The sequence below is a fragment of the Triturus cristatus genome, chromosome 2_2 (genome assembly GCF_964204655.1).
Source record: "Triturus cristatus chromosome 2_2, aTriCri1.1, whole genome shotgun sequence".
Lineage (NCBI taxonomy): Eukaryota > Metazoa > Chordata > Amphibia > Caudata > Salamandridae > Triturus > Triturus cristatus.
In genome coordinates, this window is record NC_140582.1 from 1,058,259,566 (window position 1) to 1,058,278,576 (window position 19,011).

General features: G+C 46.0%; 1 protein-coding gene across 1 annotated transcript in view; it reads right to left on the minus strand.

Annotated features, from left to right (window-relative positions):
* The window catches only part of NSD2 (nuclear receptor binding SET domain protein 2), an 881,013-nt gene that overhangs the window by 665,400 nt on the left and 196,602 nt on the right, over positions 1-19,011 (minus strand). The window contains exon 6 of the mRNA XM_085642559.1: positions 6,948-7,092. Coding sequence (XP_085498685.1) covers positions 6,948-7,092 — 145 coding nt within the window. The remainder of the gene's footprint in view (positions 1-6,947; positions 7,093-19,011) is intronic.

The following is a 19,011-nucleotide window of genomic DNA, read 5'->3' on the forward strand; positions in this document are numbered from 1 at the left end:
GTGTTGAAACCACTGTTTGCAGAGACACCACTGGAGTGCCTTCATGTGCCAGTTTGCATGGTTGACCAACAGTATACAGGAAGCAAACAGACCGAGCAGCCGCAGCACCTTCAGGACTGGAACGGGGGGGGGGGGGGGGGGGGGGGGGGTAGGGGAGACTCCCGGGAAGGAAGGGTGTACCCATTTTCTACAAGATTCAAAAACTAAAGATCTGATATAACAAATTTCCAATTTGTAGAAAATGGGACACCCAACCTCCTACGGGACCAACATGCTACAAGATGAGGGATATAGAGCCGCTTCCCTGCTGAGCCAGTAGGGGGAACAGGAGAGGAGGAGGAGACTTGTTGGCAAGCAGACCCTCGCAGACGACCTCTTCCCTCTCTATGATCTATACAGTGGGTTCTGTTGCTGCTGTCGTCCCCGAAATGGAGCAGCCTTTCCAAAGCCCGAAATCTCCGGAGACCAAAACCCCTAGGCTGGGATAGCAAGCCTAAGGATCTAGCAGTAGCTCAATTATCCTTAAATCGTTGTAGAGCTGAGTCCGCCTTGGTCCCAAAGAGTCTAGAGCCATCAAAGGGAAGATCCAACAGCGTGACCTGGCCATCCAGAGAGAATCCTGACCCTCTCAAACAAGCATGCCTCCAAGTTGCCACCGAAGAGCCCATTACCCTTGTAACTGAGTTTGCCATATCGATCCCATACTGGATCACTTGACGGGCTGCAGCCCGAGTGTCTTACATTACCTCCACGAAGTGACCCCGGACATCTTCTGAAAGCTTAGGTATAACATCCTTAGCAGAGTCCATCAATGCATGGATAGAACGCCCCAACAGGCACGTGGCATTAGTTAACTTCAAAGCCATGCTGGCCAATGAAAACAACTTTTTAGCAGACTGTTCAGGCTTCTTGGAATCTCTATCCCCTGCGGTGGAGGGAAAGGAACCTGCGGATTGCTTATAGGAACATGATGCTTGAACCAACAAGCTTTTAGGTGAAGGGTGAGACGATAATGCTGAATCCCCAGGAAAAACCTTATGCCTTGCCACCGTTCTGGACACTGCAGGGACAGACATTGGCTTCTGCCAAACTTCCAAAATTAGTTCTGCCAAGGCTTTGTTTAACAGAAGTAAAGGTTCCACCTCTGATGAAGGGAAGTGCAGTACCTCAGTTAAAATGTTAGACTTGATCTCCACAGTTGGCAACTGCAATTCCAGGAAGTCAGCTGACTTCCTTATGACTGAACGGTGTGAGGCCACCTCCTGAGAATGAAGAGCTTTGGGAGAAGAAAGCTCCCACTCTGGTTCAGGTGTCCAGCCTACTGCTTCTTGAAGACCTTCAAAGTCATCCATAGGATCCAGTATCTCTCCTTCCCCAGCTTGCTCCTGGAATTCCTTATCTTCCAGAAGCCGCTGAGACTCCCTCCTTGACTGCATCTTCGGAATCGGCGTCATCAAACCAGTCTGTGCTGCCAGACTCAGCGCCGGTAACGTTGAAGCCGGCATCAGGAGCAGCAAGAGGTGCCACACGAAGTTGAGGCAGCGCCAGACCAGAACCAGACGGTGCTGGAGAAACATCCATCCTTCCCTCCTGGAAAGGGATCGGCGTTGAGAACCTCGGCATCGGGAGAGGTCAAGAGGGAGTCATCGGCAGGAAAGGTATGAATGGTGCCAGGGCATAATATTGGGGAACGCCCATATTATAGGAAAGCAGTCCCACGGGGCTAGCCGGCACACCAGATGGGTTATCCGCCCAGGCAAAAATGCCTTACATTGCATTTAGAAAATGTGATGGATCCGCACCTAGAGCAGGGAAAGGCGGGTACGAATCGGGAACCACCTGATCTGGAATAGGCTGAGGTCGTAAGGCCGGTTCTGGCTGTGGCGCCAGAGACGCCATACTCTGGAACAGAGAGGCCGGAGACCCAGGAGACGCTTCTCTGGGTGCCGGAGAGTCCCTCGGCACTGGAGAATGCACCGGAGTCACCTGCAGTGAAGGAGAAGGCGAGATGTCATCCTTTCTATGACGCCGCTCGACTGGGGACACCTACTTCAACGACCTGTCCTTCGAAAAGCAACGCTTGGACCCATGACGCCGCTTCTTCTTATGCTTTTTGGACAACCTCAAGGTGTGCGGAGTCAGCTACTTCGACCACAACTTAGTCATCTACCGAACTCTGTTCTCCTTACTCGCCCGGGCCATAAACAACTTCGCTTTCCTCCCTTTACAGGCATTCGGATTCATCTGACATGACAAGCATCCCTTGATGTCATGGTCAGACGACAGACACCAAAGGCAATCTTTGTGGGGATCCGAGATGGACATATGGCCCCCACATTCCACACAGGGTTTAAAACCAGGCTATTTCCAAGTACACATCGTACAGAAACAGTTTAAAACAGTTTACAGGCAACAACATAGACCACATCAAAATTGAGTCCTAGAAAAACCATTACGTGTCAACGGCGCGGAAAAAAGGGGACTGACGTCAGCACACCGACGAGGTCTTCTTATCGCTCCGATTAAGTCAAGCGGAGTCACGAGCAGAGCCGTGCCATTGTGACGTCCTCGTAGAAACGGGTAAGCTATTAAAAAAGTTTCCGTGGAATGCTGTGCAAGAGGTAACTCAAAAGGTGAGGAGTATCCACAGGCAGATGTATCCATCAGAATGAGACTGTACATTATCCTTAATTTGTTATTGGGGTGTGTATATATGACATCTTTAATCCAGTATAAATCACTACCTAGCTCTGTCACTTTAGCTGGACCTTTCAGTATGTCCAAACACTGCCAAATAGAAGGCATCAAGATACTGTAGACCATTATCTGGGTGCTTCACTAATTAAGAGAAAGTTTGATAAACAAGAAATACCTTCTCAGTGTAGGAAGGTGGAATCTGACTGCATGGTTACCCCTACTTTTTTCCTGGTGTTTTGCTGGTTTTCGACTTAGTTTGGCTGGGATCCTGCTAATCAGGACCCCAATCTATCTGCTTTCTCCATAAATGTATTGCATGTACCTTAAGTACACTCCAGATTGGATTCTGGGGTACCCTTATGAGTCCCTAGTATATGGTATACTATGTACCCAGGGCATAGGTACCCCAGGGTCTTCAGCATGCATTATGCCACCCCTGGGAGATCATTCAAAATGACAACAGGTCTGCTACAGCAGCCTGTGTAAGGTGGTGCATGCACCCCTTACTTAGATATAGGTTCACTATATCTACTCCATATCACCGCACATATAAACCTATCAGTCACCCCTATGGCAGGCCTTATCAATCCTGAAGGCAGGGTGCTGTGTTTTACGTGAGAGGGTACACCTGCATGAGCAGAGCCCCTCAGCAGCTTTCGGAACCTCTATTCCGGGGTTGTTTGTGATGCAGCCAACCATATACTCTTAAGTGCATTATAACCTCGCGGTAAATGCGAACTTTAAAACGGCTGCATGGAAACATGTCGTGTTTGTTGTCAAACACCTTGGAATCATACCTCCACACCAGTAACTGGTGTGGGAGGTATGATTCCACCCTCCTAAAGGGACATATGCGACACACCGGTACACCTGGTACCAGCTTTCCTGACCCTGGCATCACAAGATGGATGTTGCCAGCCACAGACACGAGTCTGCCCTCCTGCTGGTAGACGAAACTCCGGCAGAGGATGGCTAGACAATAGGTTTCCTGTCACAGGGAGGTGTGACCACCTCCCAGACAGGCTTTAGTGTATTGGGGCTGAGTGGGTGCACTCAGAGTGCTTTGATTTCTGCACTGGGGGCACATTCGGTGTCCCTGTGCATAGTCCAGCTCAAACCGGTTGCAGGAGCCATTTGCTCTTGCTCTGGCACGAAACTGGACAAAGGACATGGGTGTAGCCACCCCTCTGTCCTGACCCTCCCATAAGTGGGTCCCCAGAGTTTGTCCCACCCCTTCCTTGGGTATAAAGTAGAAACCCCTGGCAACAGGACTTTAGATTTACCTGGACGAAACTCTGCTACAGAAACCAAGTACTTCGACTAACTACACTTCATTGGATGTCTGAAGAATCTCCCTTGGAGTAAAGGAGTTGCTCCCCTGCAAGGCAGACACCTGAAACGCATCTGACCAGTTTGCATCTACACAGCTCCTGAAGCAATACGGGAGGTAGGTCCCCGTGGTCTCGGAGGTTGACCCGTGCTCTCAGCAATTCAGAAATCCGCATCCCTCGTGGGGACCATGCAACCCGAACCCCTGGGCACCGTGTACATTTGCAGCAGGATATGCTTTTTGGCGACCCCTGAGGCTGTGCTTTGGGCTACTTGTAGTCCTGACCCCAAGCAGTGTTTCCACCGAAGGTTACCAGCCTACACTCCCCGAGTGTTCCGTGGGCTGGTATTTTGTGATTCAGCTCGAGATCCCTTCGCGATCCCTGGTCCGTCGATCTGTGGGTCCCTGTGAAGGTATCTTAACTTTCAGTGGGCTTTCCTGGTTGCTCCAGACGTGCCCCGACTCTCCATCGCTTGGGGAGTCCCTCGGACCTTGCTGTTCCTCACCGAAGCATCTTTCCTCTGACCATGTGGGTTGCAGTTGCCAAGGCTTGTTGGTCTCCAATCCGTACACTCCTAAGATACAAGCTATAGCTCTGTTGTGGTTACAGGGTTTCAGCAAAAATTCTGCTTTTTGCCAAACAATCTGGCCCCACTGAAGGGCATGTCCATGAGTGAGGCCTGGCCTTCCCCAGAAACAAAGTGTCACGGTATGGAATCTAAGTACTATACTGGTTTCCATAGCCCAGATAAACAAAATGTGGTATCAAGGCTCGGGCAAAATAATTTTTAGTATCAAGACCAGTACAGAATATATTTGCCCCATACTGGCCAACCCTTACTCTCTCGGCAAAGTAATTATGCAATTAATCAGGCAAAGCAAGTAAAACCCCACTTCTGGTGTCTCAAAGGGCACGGTCCGAACATTCCAAGACACAACTAGTATTAAAGGATCAAAGCAGTAGAAAACCTTATTTCCTATAGCATATTTTTTTCAAATCCCTGTCTGATGGAGCTGTAGATTCCGACTTTGCTTGTAGAAGCCTCTACTATAAGGCTCTCAAGAGTAATATGCTGTGCCACAAGAGGGATCACCTGGTGCAGAGTTATGTCATCTTACAATAACATAACTCACTGGTTGGACTCGAGACAAGCTTAGACCAGGCTTCCCATGACAGTTATATTGTTATATGGCAGTAAGTGCTCAAAGCTGATGGCCTGGGCTGCCAAACTGCAGTCAGCAGGTGGGCGATAGTCTGCAATGTAGGGAGCTGCAAAATACAATGCTTCTACAGCTTTCCAAACCACCACTGCAAAAGAAGCACTATTCTGTTGAAGGCCCTATTAGCAAATTGAAGTGAATCTCTGATGACTTGTTCAAGCTTTTGGCTTCTGTACATCATGATACACACTAAGCATCAGTAGAAGCATCTTCATTTTAGAGAACATGCTCAAATCAGATAAGAGAATCAAAATCTGTACTAAGAGGGGGTTATATTCCTAGTTTCTTTTGCTTGAAAAGGAGAACTCAAGCCAGCACTTTCCGGCAATACAAAATTACACATTTTGAACGCTTTCTTCTCTGGGCTCTTTTGGGAAAACGATGCACTTTCCCGAAACACTCTAGGACTGGAATTAGAATAATAAGATAACCATTCGAGCACCCAAAAAAAACACTTCCCCCAAAGGCACAACTGGAGACGAGAAATTCAAACATGCCAAAAAGGGATCTTATTCTCTAAAGATACTGCCGCCACTGAGGTAAGGGAAGAGGATGATAGTCGGTGTGAAATGGAGGCTAGGCTTTGTTAATAGTGTGGCACAACACAGGGCGCCCCTAGCTGAAGTTAGCTCTGAATGAGGAGCTGAAGTGGGATCTAGTAACCAGGGCCTTCAAAGATCGCATATAAGCTGTAAGTCACAATCAGCAGTGTGTCAGTCAAGTTTTTCCCGGCTCATTGAATGAGGATATGTTTGAGGTTGGGTCACCGAATTTATTTTAGAAAACATCTTGGGTGGCCCAAGTCAACATAGACAAATTGTGACTATCGCAATGTTAATGGGTTATACAGTGTAGAAAAAGTGTTGCCTCCTATAGAACAATTTGTTTAAACTGTTTTCAGATCTTAAAGCTGCATACTGTAGGATCCAGCACATCCCAAGATATTTTTATGTGGATGAACGTCAGGATTCCATTGTGGGGATTGTAGTGTCAGCTAATAAGTGAAACTTATAATTTCATTTAGCATGACAAGAGTGAAAATTAATGCACAGGTGAAGCCATGCTTTCCTGTGACACCCAAAAAATACTTGCATGTACTGCATTCCGCAAGTTGTGGTTCACAAATTTGTAAACCGTCATTTTGGGCCAAAGGGCTTTGATTCAAAACTGTGGAAAAAACAGACAAATCCCATAAGTGGGAACAGCACAAAGGATGAGAAGAGAACAAGAGAAAGGTGAGCGGTCAGACTATTGATATGAAAGAGGTGAGGCCAGAAAATGGGAGTAGGGAGTTTTGTGTGAGAATTGAATCCATGTAGCAAACTTCCATTCAAGCGGTTCATTATCGAAAAAGCATAATAATACCGGCTGCAGAAATTATCACGCTTGTTATGTTAATCTGCAGACTAAAGTTGGCAAATGGAAAAAAGTTACTTGATAAAATACCAATCTTTCAACCAGTGAATATTTAAATTAACAGGATCCACTTTTTATGTTGAATTTCAAAATAGGATTAAAAAAACACCAAAACTAACTAGCAGACCAACCTACAGTTTAAAGTCACATTTACAGGGTGCTGTGCGTAAATCATGGAGATTAACTACTGCACTCCAAGGCATAAGAGGTGTAAAAAGAAAGACAAATATGCTTAGACACCATGGACCAAATCAAGTTTAGAGCACAATGCTCTTGTGTTTACCAGAATGTTCGTCTTTTTTAGGAGAGGCCACAATACCAAATTTTGTGTTATAACGTGCTTTCTGTTTTGGACTAAGCATGTTCCACTGAGATTCCAGCAATTCCTCAATCTCTTCGTTGGTGCTGTCTGGGTGTTCATTGATCACCTGTTAACAAAACACACGTACATGAAAAAGGCATACTTTCAAGAATGTAAATTGACTAAAATGCCCACAACTAATGTGCATATATCCCCCTCTGATTTGGAGTCTTCTCTTTAGTGACAATTCCTTATTTAAAGGCATAACTAAGCATGCAGTAGCAAGAATAGAGCTCTACATTTCACTGAAAATTATACAAGCCAAACAACTACTTCTAAAACAGAGTGCCCATTTACCCCATAACTGCTGAGTTTTTCCTGCACCGGTCTCAAGACCTTTTTTATGCCTGTGGCACTAAGTGCCTAAGCACTTATAACTTTTTTTGCCCACAAAATGCATCCAGGCCAAATGGGCTCACTCTCTCAACCTCCCCCCCCCCCCCAAATATAATCGAAAGGTATTCTGGTTTTGTGGATTACCCGTGGAGGGAACCAAGGAAATAGCCAAAATACACCAACCTTTTTTTCCCCTTGCAAAATGGGGGAAAAGTGCGGCAAAGGTATAGGTTTTCATTTTTCTAAAAGATGCATAACAAAACATTTGCTGTGCTAGGGACACCATCTTTCAAGAACACGCAGAGTTGCAAAAATATTCAGTTTGTATGTGGTAGTCAATTTTTCTATCTATGCTTTTTACCTACATGCCATTTTTACATTACATACATTTTGTAAACTAGACAAAATTCTGAATTCAGCAACGGATATTCAAATAGATAGTGCATGGTTTTCCGAAGTCTGTTGGGGTATTTAGGGCAAGCGGGAATGGCCCAATGCGGGCCAGCCCCCAATCCATTTTATTTTTTTGTAAAGTGGTGGGTATAAGTGGGTTTTCTTCGCTGTGCAGCCTTGTCATTTAAAAACATAATAAAACTGAAGACTTTGGACACGTGGGAAAACTCTTCCCTGGATGTCTGTGTTGTGCATGCTGACAGTCACACAAAAAAATGTAACTCTGGACAAGAGAGGAAACTCTTCCATGATGTCCAGAGTTGACATTTCCGTTCTTTGTTTTAAAAAAAGATCCTTCTTGCACCAAAAGGATGTTCTGCCTAAATGAGGTGGATGAACCATTCACGTCTACCATAATACAGAGGTAAAGGAGTAAATGGAAACGGTTCGTCCATTGCATTAAGGAATGTAAGAAGCATGGCTCAGCACAAAAGCAATCATGAGCAGTACTTGCTTGAAATCACAAACTCAAACTGCCTTATTTAAAACAAATAGAAAATGCTTGTCAAGGGAGAGGGTAGGGTCATTTAAAGTCATTGTCACATTAAGTTATTATAAATAAATCAGACACTCTCGGAACACATACTAGGAAAATATGTGGGTATTTTTTTACCACAATTAAAAGGCAAATTAAGCATTTTACTTCACTCCTTTCACGAGCATTTAGGTCGGACTGCTTTAAAGATCTCGTCAGCACACATCATACAATGCACAGAAAGAGGCTTTGGGCCAGCCCTCTTCCACCACTAGCTTATTTATGTGCATTCCCTTCTGTCACTGGCTCCCTGAAATGTCTCCCAAGTTTTGGCATCATCCCAAGGCGTATCACTGATGGGTACATTTTACAAAGTAGCCCTCAGCCTCTAAATCAGTCCCTCATCAGATGCTCCGATTCAGTGGATGGCCAAGTCACCCACAGTGGGACACTAAAAGGGACAGCCCATAAGAGTTTCTTCACTGCCCAGGGCTAGTATTTTGTCAGTAGCCACCAGCCACCTGGTTTAATAAGGGAGCCACAGCCAGCGCAAGAGTACACCTCCCCATTGACCCCAGGTGTATGAAGTCACTTTTGGCCTGAGGGGGTTTGAAGGTGGGGAGCGTGGAGATTTTCGTGGGATCGCCGCCTGCATATTCCTCTTTCGGTGGTCAGCAGCAGAGAAATTTGCCACCCACCCTGCAAGAACAGGAGAGACAAGAAGAGCAGCCAATCACTGTACAGCAACGCAAGCGAAGTTACAGAGTGATCCTGATGCAAAAAGCCATTAATACCCCCATCAGGTGGGGATGGAGCAGCTAAATACGAGACCTCAGGCCACAGAGTGTCTTGAGAAGAACGCAGCAGCGACGACGACTCCATCCCGTATGGGGCAGTTGCTATCCTGACAGTTGGGGGTTGGTCTTAACTTGCTCCATGGTAGCAAGGCTGCAGCAACCATTGGAAAATTATTCTGCAGCAGCCCTAAAGTGAAATATACAGCACCGATCGATAATGAAACGGCAATGTGATGCCTAGTGGAAGGAGATTGTTTCAGGATGGGGCTCAGTAGTTAGTCCTCAACAGTACCGCACGTATGTTTGGTCACCCATAAGTTAACTGTACCGGTGTACTGCATAACAGAATATGAATAAACTTGACAGTTTTTCTCACAAAAAACACATGGTCTTTTTTGTTGGTGGCCCAACTGTATCTTCTCACTAAAGTAGGTGATTAGGCATGTCAGATGACAGAAGAGCTAGGGGTGGAAACGCTAAGATTTCTCCTTAGTACTGTACTTTTATCCCTCTAACCCCACAATCTCCCCAGCACACACTGCCTCAACTGGTGCAGACAATGCAAGACATGCACAATACATACACATGATCAGTTTGGCAATTCATGTTTAGTGTGGTGGGTGTCAAATGCATCTGCCTAACTGCAGCCAAGATCTTCTTGTTGGCTCTGCCCTACCCTACCCTATACTGATTGCCCAACACTGGCCCGCACTGCCAGCCTGTTTTAGGCCGAGCCTCAGTGGTGAATGATTACATAATCTCGGGCTCACATGATGAGAACATAATTCAGACTAAAGGGTGATGACGCCAATCCATGTCCGCAGGGAAACTGCACCTTTACCTGATCAGGCTGCATAGTCCTTGTTGTGCAAGTCTCAAGCATGTCAGCAAAGAACAGCAACAGGCAGAAAAGGCTGCAGGGTAGTAGTTCAGATCTATAAGGAAATTAAAAGCTGAGCAGTGTGTTAACTGGTACTGTATTTGTCTGTGACCCTGCTGGGGGCCATACTGAGAACTCCGGACTCACACCTTTCAAGGCGATGACACCGAGGATCAGTGCCTAAAATTATAACAGACAAATGCAGCAGCTCGCCTTGGTCGGGCTTGCTATATATACTGTTAACCTCGGCTTGATAGCATCCACTTTCCTATTAACAGCAGGGGCTGAACTGTGCTGGTGCTGTTGAACAGTTAATAGTGACCATTGTGGAAATCAGACATCACCAACGTCATCTGTATCAAGCATGCCTCGCCCACATCGTGCAGTGAGTGTTATGAGGGGACTGATAATCTCAGTCATGTAGTACATGATAAGGGGTGGGGGCGAATGGCGCCAGCGTCAAGAATAGTTTCACATTCCATTTTTAGGTCTTGTCTAGCGTAGGCTGAGCGCATGCGCAGTCTCGCTGGCGAGATTTAATGAGATGTGGGTATTTTCAGTAAGGGGCATTAAGCCCCGCCCCTCTTTTCCATTGGCTCGCGTCACCGTTTTTGCTAAATGGTGGCCAGCCATTGGAAAAGAGGAGTTGGTGACGTATTTGCTTGGCTTTCTGAGCCGTCCCATTTGGACGGCCTGGCCTGCTTTGCGTTCGTCGCAAACGGTTTCTTCTCTTTATGGGGCCAAACACATGGCACCATAAAGACAAGAAACCTTTTCGCAGATGAGGCTGTCCAAGTGGAACGGCAGAAAAAGCCCAGCGAATACGTCATGCCGTGCGCTTGTTAGAAAGGGGAGGTACTGTAATGGCATGAAAAAAACATACAAAGAAAGTAAAGTAGGAGATGAAAAACTAGCTTGGTGGAAAGCATACAAATGCGTTTCAGTGGAGCCCAGTTGGGGGATGGTGAATCATGAGGAAATGATGTGAAGGGGGGGGGCATAAAACAGAGCATAGGCAGTGTGGGGAGGGAGACTGAACAACAACAACAACAACACCACCGGATCCAGCCAGGAGGAGGAGAACTAGAGAGACTCAGAGGAGGAAAACAAGAGCCGGGCCCAGGGAGCAGCCCCGTGTTCGCCTTTCTCAGCTGCCTGTCACAGGGCAGCTTACATCACTCATTGTATGTTGTGATAGCTAACAGACACAGCTGCGGTACAGGAAGTAGCGGAGCAGCCTGCGCGCTGGAGTCACTCTGCCAGAGGCAGTAGTTTGTGCCTGTGCTGGAGATGCTGCTACCTGCGCCGCCTGCGCCGCTGGCGGGTCTGCACTGTGTGAGGCCGGCAGAGGCAGTAGAGGCCGCAGTGCAGTACACTCGCGTCGCTTGAGCCGGGATCAGCGTCCGCCTCCTCTCGGCACAACAGCCAGCGAGGGCCCTGCTCTCCTCACGCAGCCTCGGCTCTCTCGTGAAACCACAACCCGGGCCCAGCGCAGCATGTCTGGGCCTCAGCCCCCTCCGCGGGCACAGTCTCCTCGCCGTCCTCTTCCTCTTTGCTGCTCTCGTCCCCGAGCTCGGCCGCCCCGCTGCACCCCCCGCCTCTCCCGCCTCCCCCGGCCGTGGGCCCAGAGTCCCCCGCCCCGACAGCCCCCGGGCCCCAGCTGCCCGCACGGAGACTTGGCCCTGAACCAGCAGGAGAAGGAGCTGCAGCGCTGGCTCCGACGCCTCTACCCGGCCGTGGATGAGCAGGAGACGCCGCTGCCCCGAGCCTGGAGCCCCAAGGACAAGTTCAGCTACATCGGCCTCTCTCAGAACAACCTGCGGGTGCACTATAAAGGTACGGAGCCGGAGGAGGGGGGGCACATCCCCATACTCCTCACCCCTTCCCCAATGGGCACAGGACTCATACACTCTACTGTCACACTGGGCCCGAACAGAAACTATAGACCCAAGCAACCCTTCCTACGGCTAGCATAGGCCCACTCACCACCCTGTGGCCTACCAGAGGGCCCTAGAATAGCAAAAATTTCTCATGCAGGTCCACGAAAGAGGTCCAGTCAAAACACCCTAAAATCACTATCTTCCTAGCATAAGAATCAAGGAGAGGCCTTGCCAAAACACTCTAAAATCAAGCTCAGCTCCCCCAGTAGTGCGAGTTCGGTAGGGACTCTGGAATTAAGGAATTCTGCCATTTTCCGCATATTGGGGTGAACACTTTCCATAGACAGTGTAAAAAGTACAAAACAATGAAGCAGTTTTATCACAAAAGATGCCGCATTACGCTGCATAAACAGGCTTTTATCGTCGCATAATTTAGTCTACCCTGCCTCATAATTTAGTCCTCCTCAGCCGCACAATTCCTGTGATTCTGTAGATCGGACAAAAATTGACGATTATGATGCAGTTATTATAATGTGGACTAATAACAGGGCGTCCTCCCGGGACATTTCTTAATAATCAGTTCGCAATTCTTTTTGCTTTTTTAGCCGATGCTTCCACCACCACTTGCATAGATTCCACGCCTTTGGCCCTTCCCGCCCCTAAACAGATTTGGTTTTTAACAGAGCATTTATTTGGTTGCATTTGTCAGAGGGAATCACTTAAATCCTCCGAGGCAAGGAGTTCATGAATGGAAGCGGGAACGTGAAACTCTGTGTCCAGGGGCGTTTCTGGTTGCAGGCAGCAGCCAAGTTTAGTGCCCTTGCATTCCTAGTGCTTGTTTACAGCAGTTAACATATCTTAGAGTTTCTTGTTGCTCAAATAGGTATAATTTCTATTATTTATATATGTTACCCTTGTCTATTGTGCTTGATTTTGCTCGTAAGATAGTGTCACTCAATCTTTTATGCGTGCCCATTTAAATTTGGTGCTATATAAAAATGCACAAATTCTACTTGCCACAGCTTGAGGGGCAGTGGTTGTGTAGGACGGGACAGTGTATTTCAGCTGTATCCACGCATATAAGTTACTGGACATTTAAAGGAGCACTTTGTAGGTTTAGTGACTTATCCAGTGAGATTTCACTGAGCAGTTCAAAGCCGCAGCAGACATCACAAAATAATTCTACTATGTCTGTTGTTGGTGGTTGTTCGAGGTTGCGAAATGGGAAACAGGACTGTGTTTTTCTCTGCACTGGAAGCCCCTTTATATCTAGTGCTTCACAGACCGTGCATATATGTGTGCATTAATTGCTTATTCTATAAAATACTATTTATGTATGGACGACATTTTCAAAAGGGAAATTTTTGCATTACATTTGTTTAAGGTGTTTCTAATACAACATATGTTTTTAAGTTTGAAAAGCAGAAACATTGATTGCTGATCAGAGATCGAGTATTTTTGGCATTTATACAAGTTTGAGCTGTCGGTATTGGTATTGTACATGCCAATGCGTTTTATTTATGTTTCTTTTTTTAAAACATGGTTAAAAGGCATTGTCATTTACAATGTCAGAGTTTAAACTATTGGCATTGTAAATGACAATGCCATTTATTTATCTATTTTCAAAACCAACACATGGATGAAGGGTTTGTCATTTACAATGCCAATGGCTCAAACTTTTGCAAATGCGAGATCTATTGCATTGCAAATGCTTGTTTTTCTTGCTGAGAGACTGAAAGATAATTCCACAAAGTATTGTGGACTTCATGCGAGCAGTGTTTGCAGCAGTGTGGGATGTCTTACTGTAAGCACTTTTGGAAAATGCTCACAATTCCGTAGAAAAAGTTATTAATCAAAAATAAGCCACAGTCCATAGAAGATATGTGAGTGATCCCACGTTGATAGTGTAGTCGTAAGAATGCAATGGTCTTTAGAACGCATGTCAATTAAAGGAGCATTTATTTTCAGCTAATAAACCAAAGAAGGGTTTAAATTGTCTGACACATTGACTTTTCAGGTATATTGGATACAGAAGAAATTATGAAACTAGTGTATCGGCATCTAATTTCCTTTCATATAGGCACTGCCTCTACATTTCCTTTCTTGTTTCCGTAATTTCCTCCTTGAATATAGGTACAGTACAAAATCGGACTGTAAAAAAGTAACAAGTGGGTAGGTGGCATTGATTGGCCTGCAGTGGATGTGAAATGCATCCTCTGAGACGGAAACGATTCTTCCATGTCTCCCTGCAATGGATACTGGAGGACACAGAAATTTCTGGAAATGCATGTTCCTCAGAGTGACAAACGGCTAACTGGGGGTGCCCCACCGAGTAAAGAAGTCCTTGACCAACTTTGGGTGGAGACACCACTTGTGTAGGGCACAGTGGCGCGGACTGAGATGGTCATCTCTAGTATTCAGAGAGCTTGCCACATGATTCGCTACCATCTAATGTGGTCCGGGTGAGACCACAGACATAGACCTTTCTGACACAGAAGGTGGGACCATATTCTTCAAAGTTTGAGGATGTACCACACTGGGGTCATTTTTTCTGTCAAGGTATGGACACATGACTGCAGGGAGGATAGGAAAGCGACTCGTCTAACTCTAGTAGACTTGTAATAACTAAACTTCTAAATGTTGCCATGTGTAAACTCCATCCTGCTCACAAAACCCTTTCTTGAACTCGCACAAAATCGTCTTCTACATGACCCCGTGTCGGTGCCCTGGGCCAGTTTCTACTGCACCCACGCATTGGTCTCAGGAACCTGTGTGGGCAGCAGAACAGGTCTGTCCCTAACCGGTCTGTCTCGGCCAACGGCCTGACACCTGGTCAGCACACGAAACCCTTCTTACCCGCAAGGCATGAAAGCTGCCTCCAAACAGGAATATGTCCAGCGCCCTCCTGAACTTCTGCATACCCCGGACTTTCCGTTGCCTCCAACACCTGAATTTCTGCTTGAAACACCTGAATTCCTGCATACCAACGGACTTTGTCGTCCCCCTGCACACGAGGGGAGTGTCCACATTCTATAAAAGATGCGGCATGCCAATGACACATCGAACAGTCTCCTGACACCTACGCAAACAGTGGGTCTCGGACACTCTTCCATCTCTAGAGATTGTCAAACCTATGTATTAAATAAATCTTTTGTTTCCTTGCTTCCAGAACTGTGGTCTCCCATTTTTGGTATTGCAAATTGGCGCATCAACGTGGGACCCATCAGAGATCCGGTGGTCTAGGCTTGAGGACCCGGAGAGGAGGGGAATATCGGTAACTAAGGAGTGCACCTACGGAAAAGCAGATTCAAGTCCCCGTAGCCGACGTCGCCAGTATCTCCTTCCCTCAACGGTGTCCTCTACAACAGTAGCCCCGGTCCTGACTGGGATCCTTTTTTGGTCCCCCTGATTTGTTTTGGAAAAAGAGAAGAACCCGCTGGGAGCAGGACACATCAGTATTCTGGTAGGGTCGCCTTGAGCGACATGTTTTTTCTGTTCTAAAAGTCATATTGAGCATGCCCTATTCTGATTTCGGATTAATTATTCGGTCTTTGCAAACACCGAAGGACAGGTAATGTGTTCTCAATTTTGAACAAACTGCAGTCATAAAATAATATCCTTGTCGATACCTATATCCTAGACATGCCTGTCTCTTAACAGATTAAGGAAATTATGTTGCTGTGGCCAAGATACTCTCAAAGACAGTCAGCCGGCTCCTCCGGAAGGAACCACTAATAAGGAAATGTACATAAAGTATGGTAATTCCGGCATTATTTACACAAAATGGTGGCGGAAATACACAAAATCAAATGTAGATTTACAATGGCCAGAGTTTGGGTCATTTGAAATTCCGCAAATAACGTACCTAGAAAAACAACTTCACCGGCGGAAGGTTAGAGCAAGTATGTTTGATTCTTTTGGGCTTTAGAGGAAAGAAATACGAGAGAATTAGGAAAGCCCAGGCTAAAGAGAATAACCAGAAAAAGAGAACACCCCAATCAGACATAGCAGCCCTTAGGAGGAAGGAAATAGAGTGTAATAAAGAGAGACATGACCGAGAATATAGGTTAAATATAACAGGTCAATATCCGATACTACCCACTAAACAAGACGAAGAGGATGCACTATTGTATTCTAGACCCCCGCTTATCAACCACAATCGTTAATGCAACCGCTACAGCCTCCACCCGTCATTTCTAATGTACTCCCAAACGCACAAAATCAACCTGTTCAGCCATTTGAACCAACTGCCCCGATTCCTCTGGTTAGCGAACCAGATCCCGTGCCTCTCACTGTTGCTGAACCAGTGGTAAAATTAAAAGTAAAAAAACAAAAGAAGCGACCCCCGTCTGCTAAAGATTCAGACTCTGAGTCAGAATCTCTGGTACTAGGTCATGATTCCGATACTAGTGAATATAGACAAAACCATCCCCCACGATTAAGAAGCCACGACAGGAAAAGAATAAATCACAGAGCCCAGCAGCTGATATACAAAGGTGCCACCCCCAACAGACATACACAGTGCAACTGATGAACAGATCCAAGTGGTAGGGAAAAGCTACCTACTAGAGAGGATGGCTTATCACCTAATGGCTAAACAGGATGATTCAGATATAGATACACCTACGGCGTTTCGCAAACTCTATCGTGCGGTAGAAAGTGGTGGGTCAACAAAAGATGAAAGAGATACTTTATTGACAATGATTAAAACCGCTTTACATAGAGAAAGCCATTCCAACGAGGTAGAACCTATTGAAAAGATACAACAAATGCCTGTTAAAGAAGCAGCATCCGTTTTTGTCCCACCTTTTGGTTACTAACCCTAATGATCCCAATGCGTGTTCTAGATGGTTGTTCAATTTTGTATACACCCCCAGGACCAAAGTAGAAATGTTGCAGCTGCGGAAGGACATCCCTGATATCCGAAAGAATCCCACAGGATTCTATGAAAGCGTCCAACAGATTCTAAATTCATATACACTAACTTTAACAGACATAATACAGTTTAAAGACTTATACTTCCAGCCGAACTGTGGAAACCCCTACGGTTTACAGATGATCAGGTAGCCCTTGGGGATACATGGGAAGAGTTGGCACTCAAAGATATGAATAGGAAACCAGGCGAAAAGCCACACGATAATATTTTAAAATTGCCCCAAAGATTGTTGACAAAATTGAAAACAATGGCACCTGAGAGGAAAATAGACTGGACATTACTTGCTGCCTGTAAACAGAACCAGGATGAGTCAGTCTCTGACTATTTCACAAGGCTGGGAAAAGCATACGCTGACTTCAGTGGTCAGGATGTGACCACTGAAACTGGCAGACATCTCTTACTTCAAACTTTTGTAAAGGGTCTGTTACCTTCAGTGGGGAACAGACTAACATCTAGTGAAAGTAGTTGGCCAGCGGCCACTCCGGCCACTATTCTGACTATGTCAATACTACGAGACACAGAATAAGACAGCGGAAGATGAGAAAGAGAACAAAAAGAAGAAATTAAAAGAACAAGTATTACTTAGTCAATTAGATACGCGTCGCACCAACAGCAACATGTCCAGACCAACGGTCTCATACCCCCAACCTAAACAACATACCTCAGGAACCCCACGTCAACTACCCAGACTAGGCCCTCAACCTACTGACATCTGCGCTTATTGTAAAAGACCAGTGCACTGGAAAGGTGATTGTAGGATTCTAGCAGCCAACATCGCTTCAGGGAATACTCAACCCAGAACACATAATACCCAGACACAAACTACACCACATTACAGGGAGAATAGATTCAATAAGGCCTCAAGACAGCAGGAACTTCAAGCTACTGTCCAGGACTATACTGAGGATAATATTGAAATGTCATCCCTGTATTGGGCAGCATAGGACAGTCCAGGATGGGGTAAGGAACCAGTGGAAGTACCTGTAGATCAACAGGGACCATACATTACAGCGTCAGTTGCAGGGTCAGCGGGACCTTTTCTAATAGACACAGGAGCATCCCATAGCACTCTAACCACACCACTGATCCCGAGGGCTCCTCCATCCGGCAAACTCATTACATCGACTGGATTCGATGGTCAGCCCTCTGTCAATTCATTGTCCTACCCAACACCATTCTCAATGCAGGGTGAACAAACTTCAGCTACCTTTTTACTGTCTGCTCAATGCCCAGAGAACCTGCTAGGCTTGGATCTGTTGAAACACTATAGAGCTACCATTCGGTGATCACCGAACAACGTTCGGCTAATACTGTATGATAACATTGCACCTTCTGCTTCTACCCAGCTTTTACAGTTATCACACATGCAAGATGATTTGGCGACTATTTCCCCCTGTCTATGGGCAACCTCCGACACGGACGTTGGGTCCATCCAAATGCCTCCAGTACATATCACAGTTAAACCAGGAGTAACTCTACCAAGGATTCCACAGTATAAAATATCTAAAGAGGGAGAGGTCGCCCTCCAAACCATTGTTCAGGACCTCATACTCGCTGGTGTAGTGGAACAGGTACCAGGAAATGTCTGTAACAGTCCTATTCTCCCAGTTCTTAAACGTTCCTCTACAGGACAAAAGATATATAGATTTGTGATTGATTTGCGAGCTATTAACAAAATAGTGCAGCCTCAATTCCCTGTAGTTTCTGACATTACCACCATTCTCACCATGATCCCACCAACAGCTAGAGTATTCACAGTTATAGACCTTAAAAACGCATTCTTCTCTATTCCTATACACAAGAATCCCGTTTTCTATTTGGATTTACATTATTAAATGTCTCATATAGATTTTGTAGAGCTCCTCAAGGCTACACTTAAAGTCCCAGCATCTATGGCCAGGCTTTAAAAACACAACTGGATCAGATTCAGCTTCCGCAGGGAGTGGCGTTAATTCAATACATAGATGACATTCTTTTAGCAGCAGACACAACACAACTTGCCCGCAAAGCATCCATGCTCACCCTCCAGTTTCTTGCTACTAAGGGACACAAGGTTTCTAAAGACAAACTACAGTATTGTAAACAACAAGTGACCTATTTGGGCCACTTATTGTCGGAGGAGGGACGCACTCTTACACCAGATAGGATTCAAACTATTCTAAATTTTCCAACTCCTGTCACCCAACGAGATGTCTGAGCACTCATAGGACTGACCTCCTTTTGTAGACA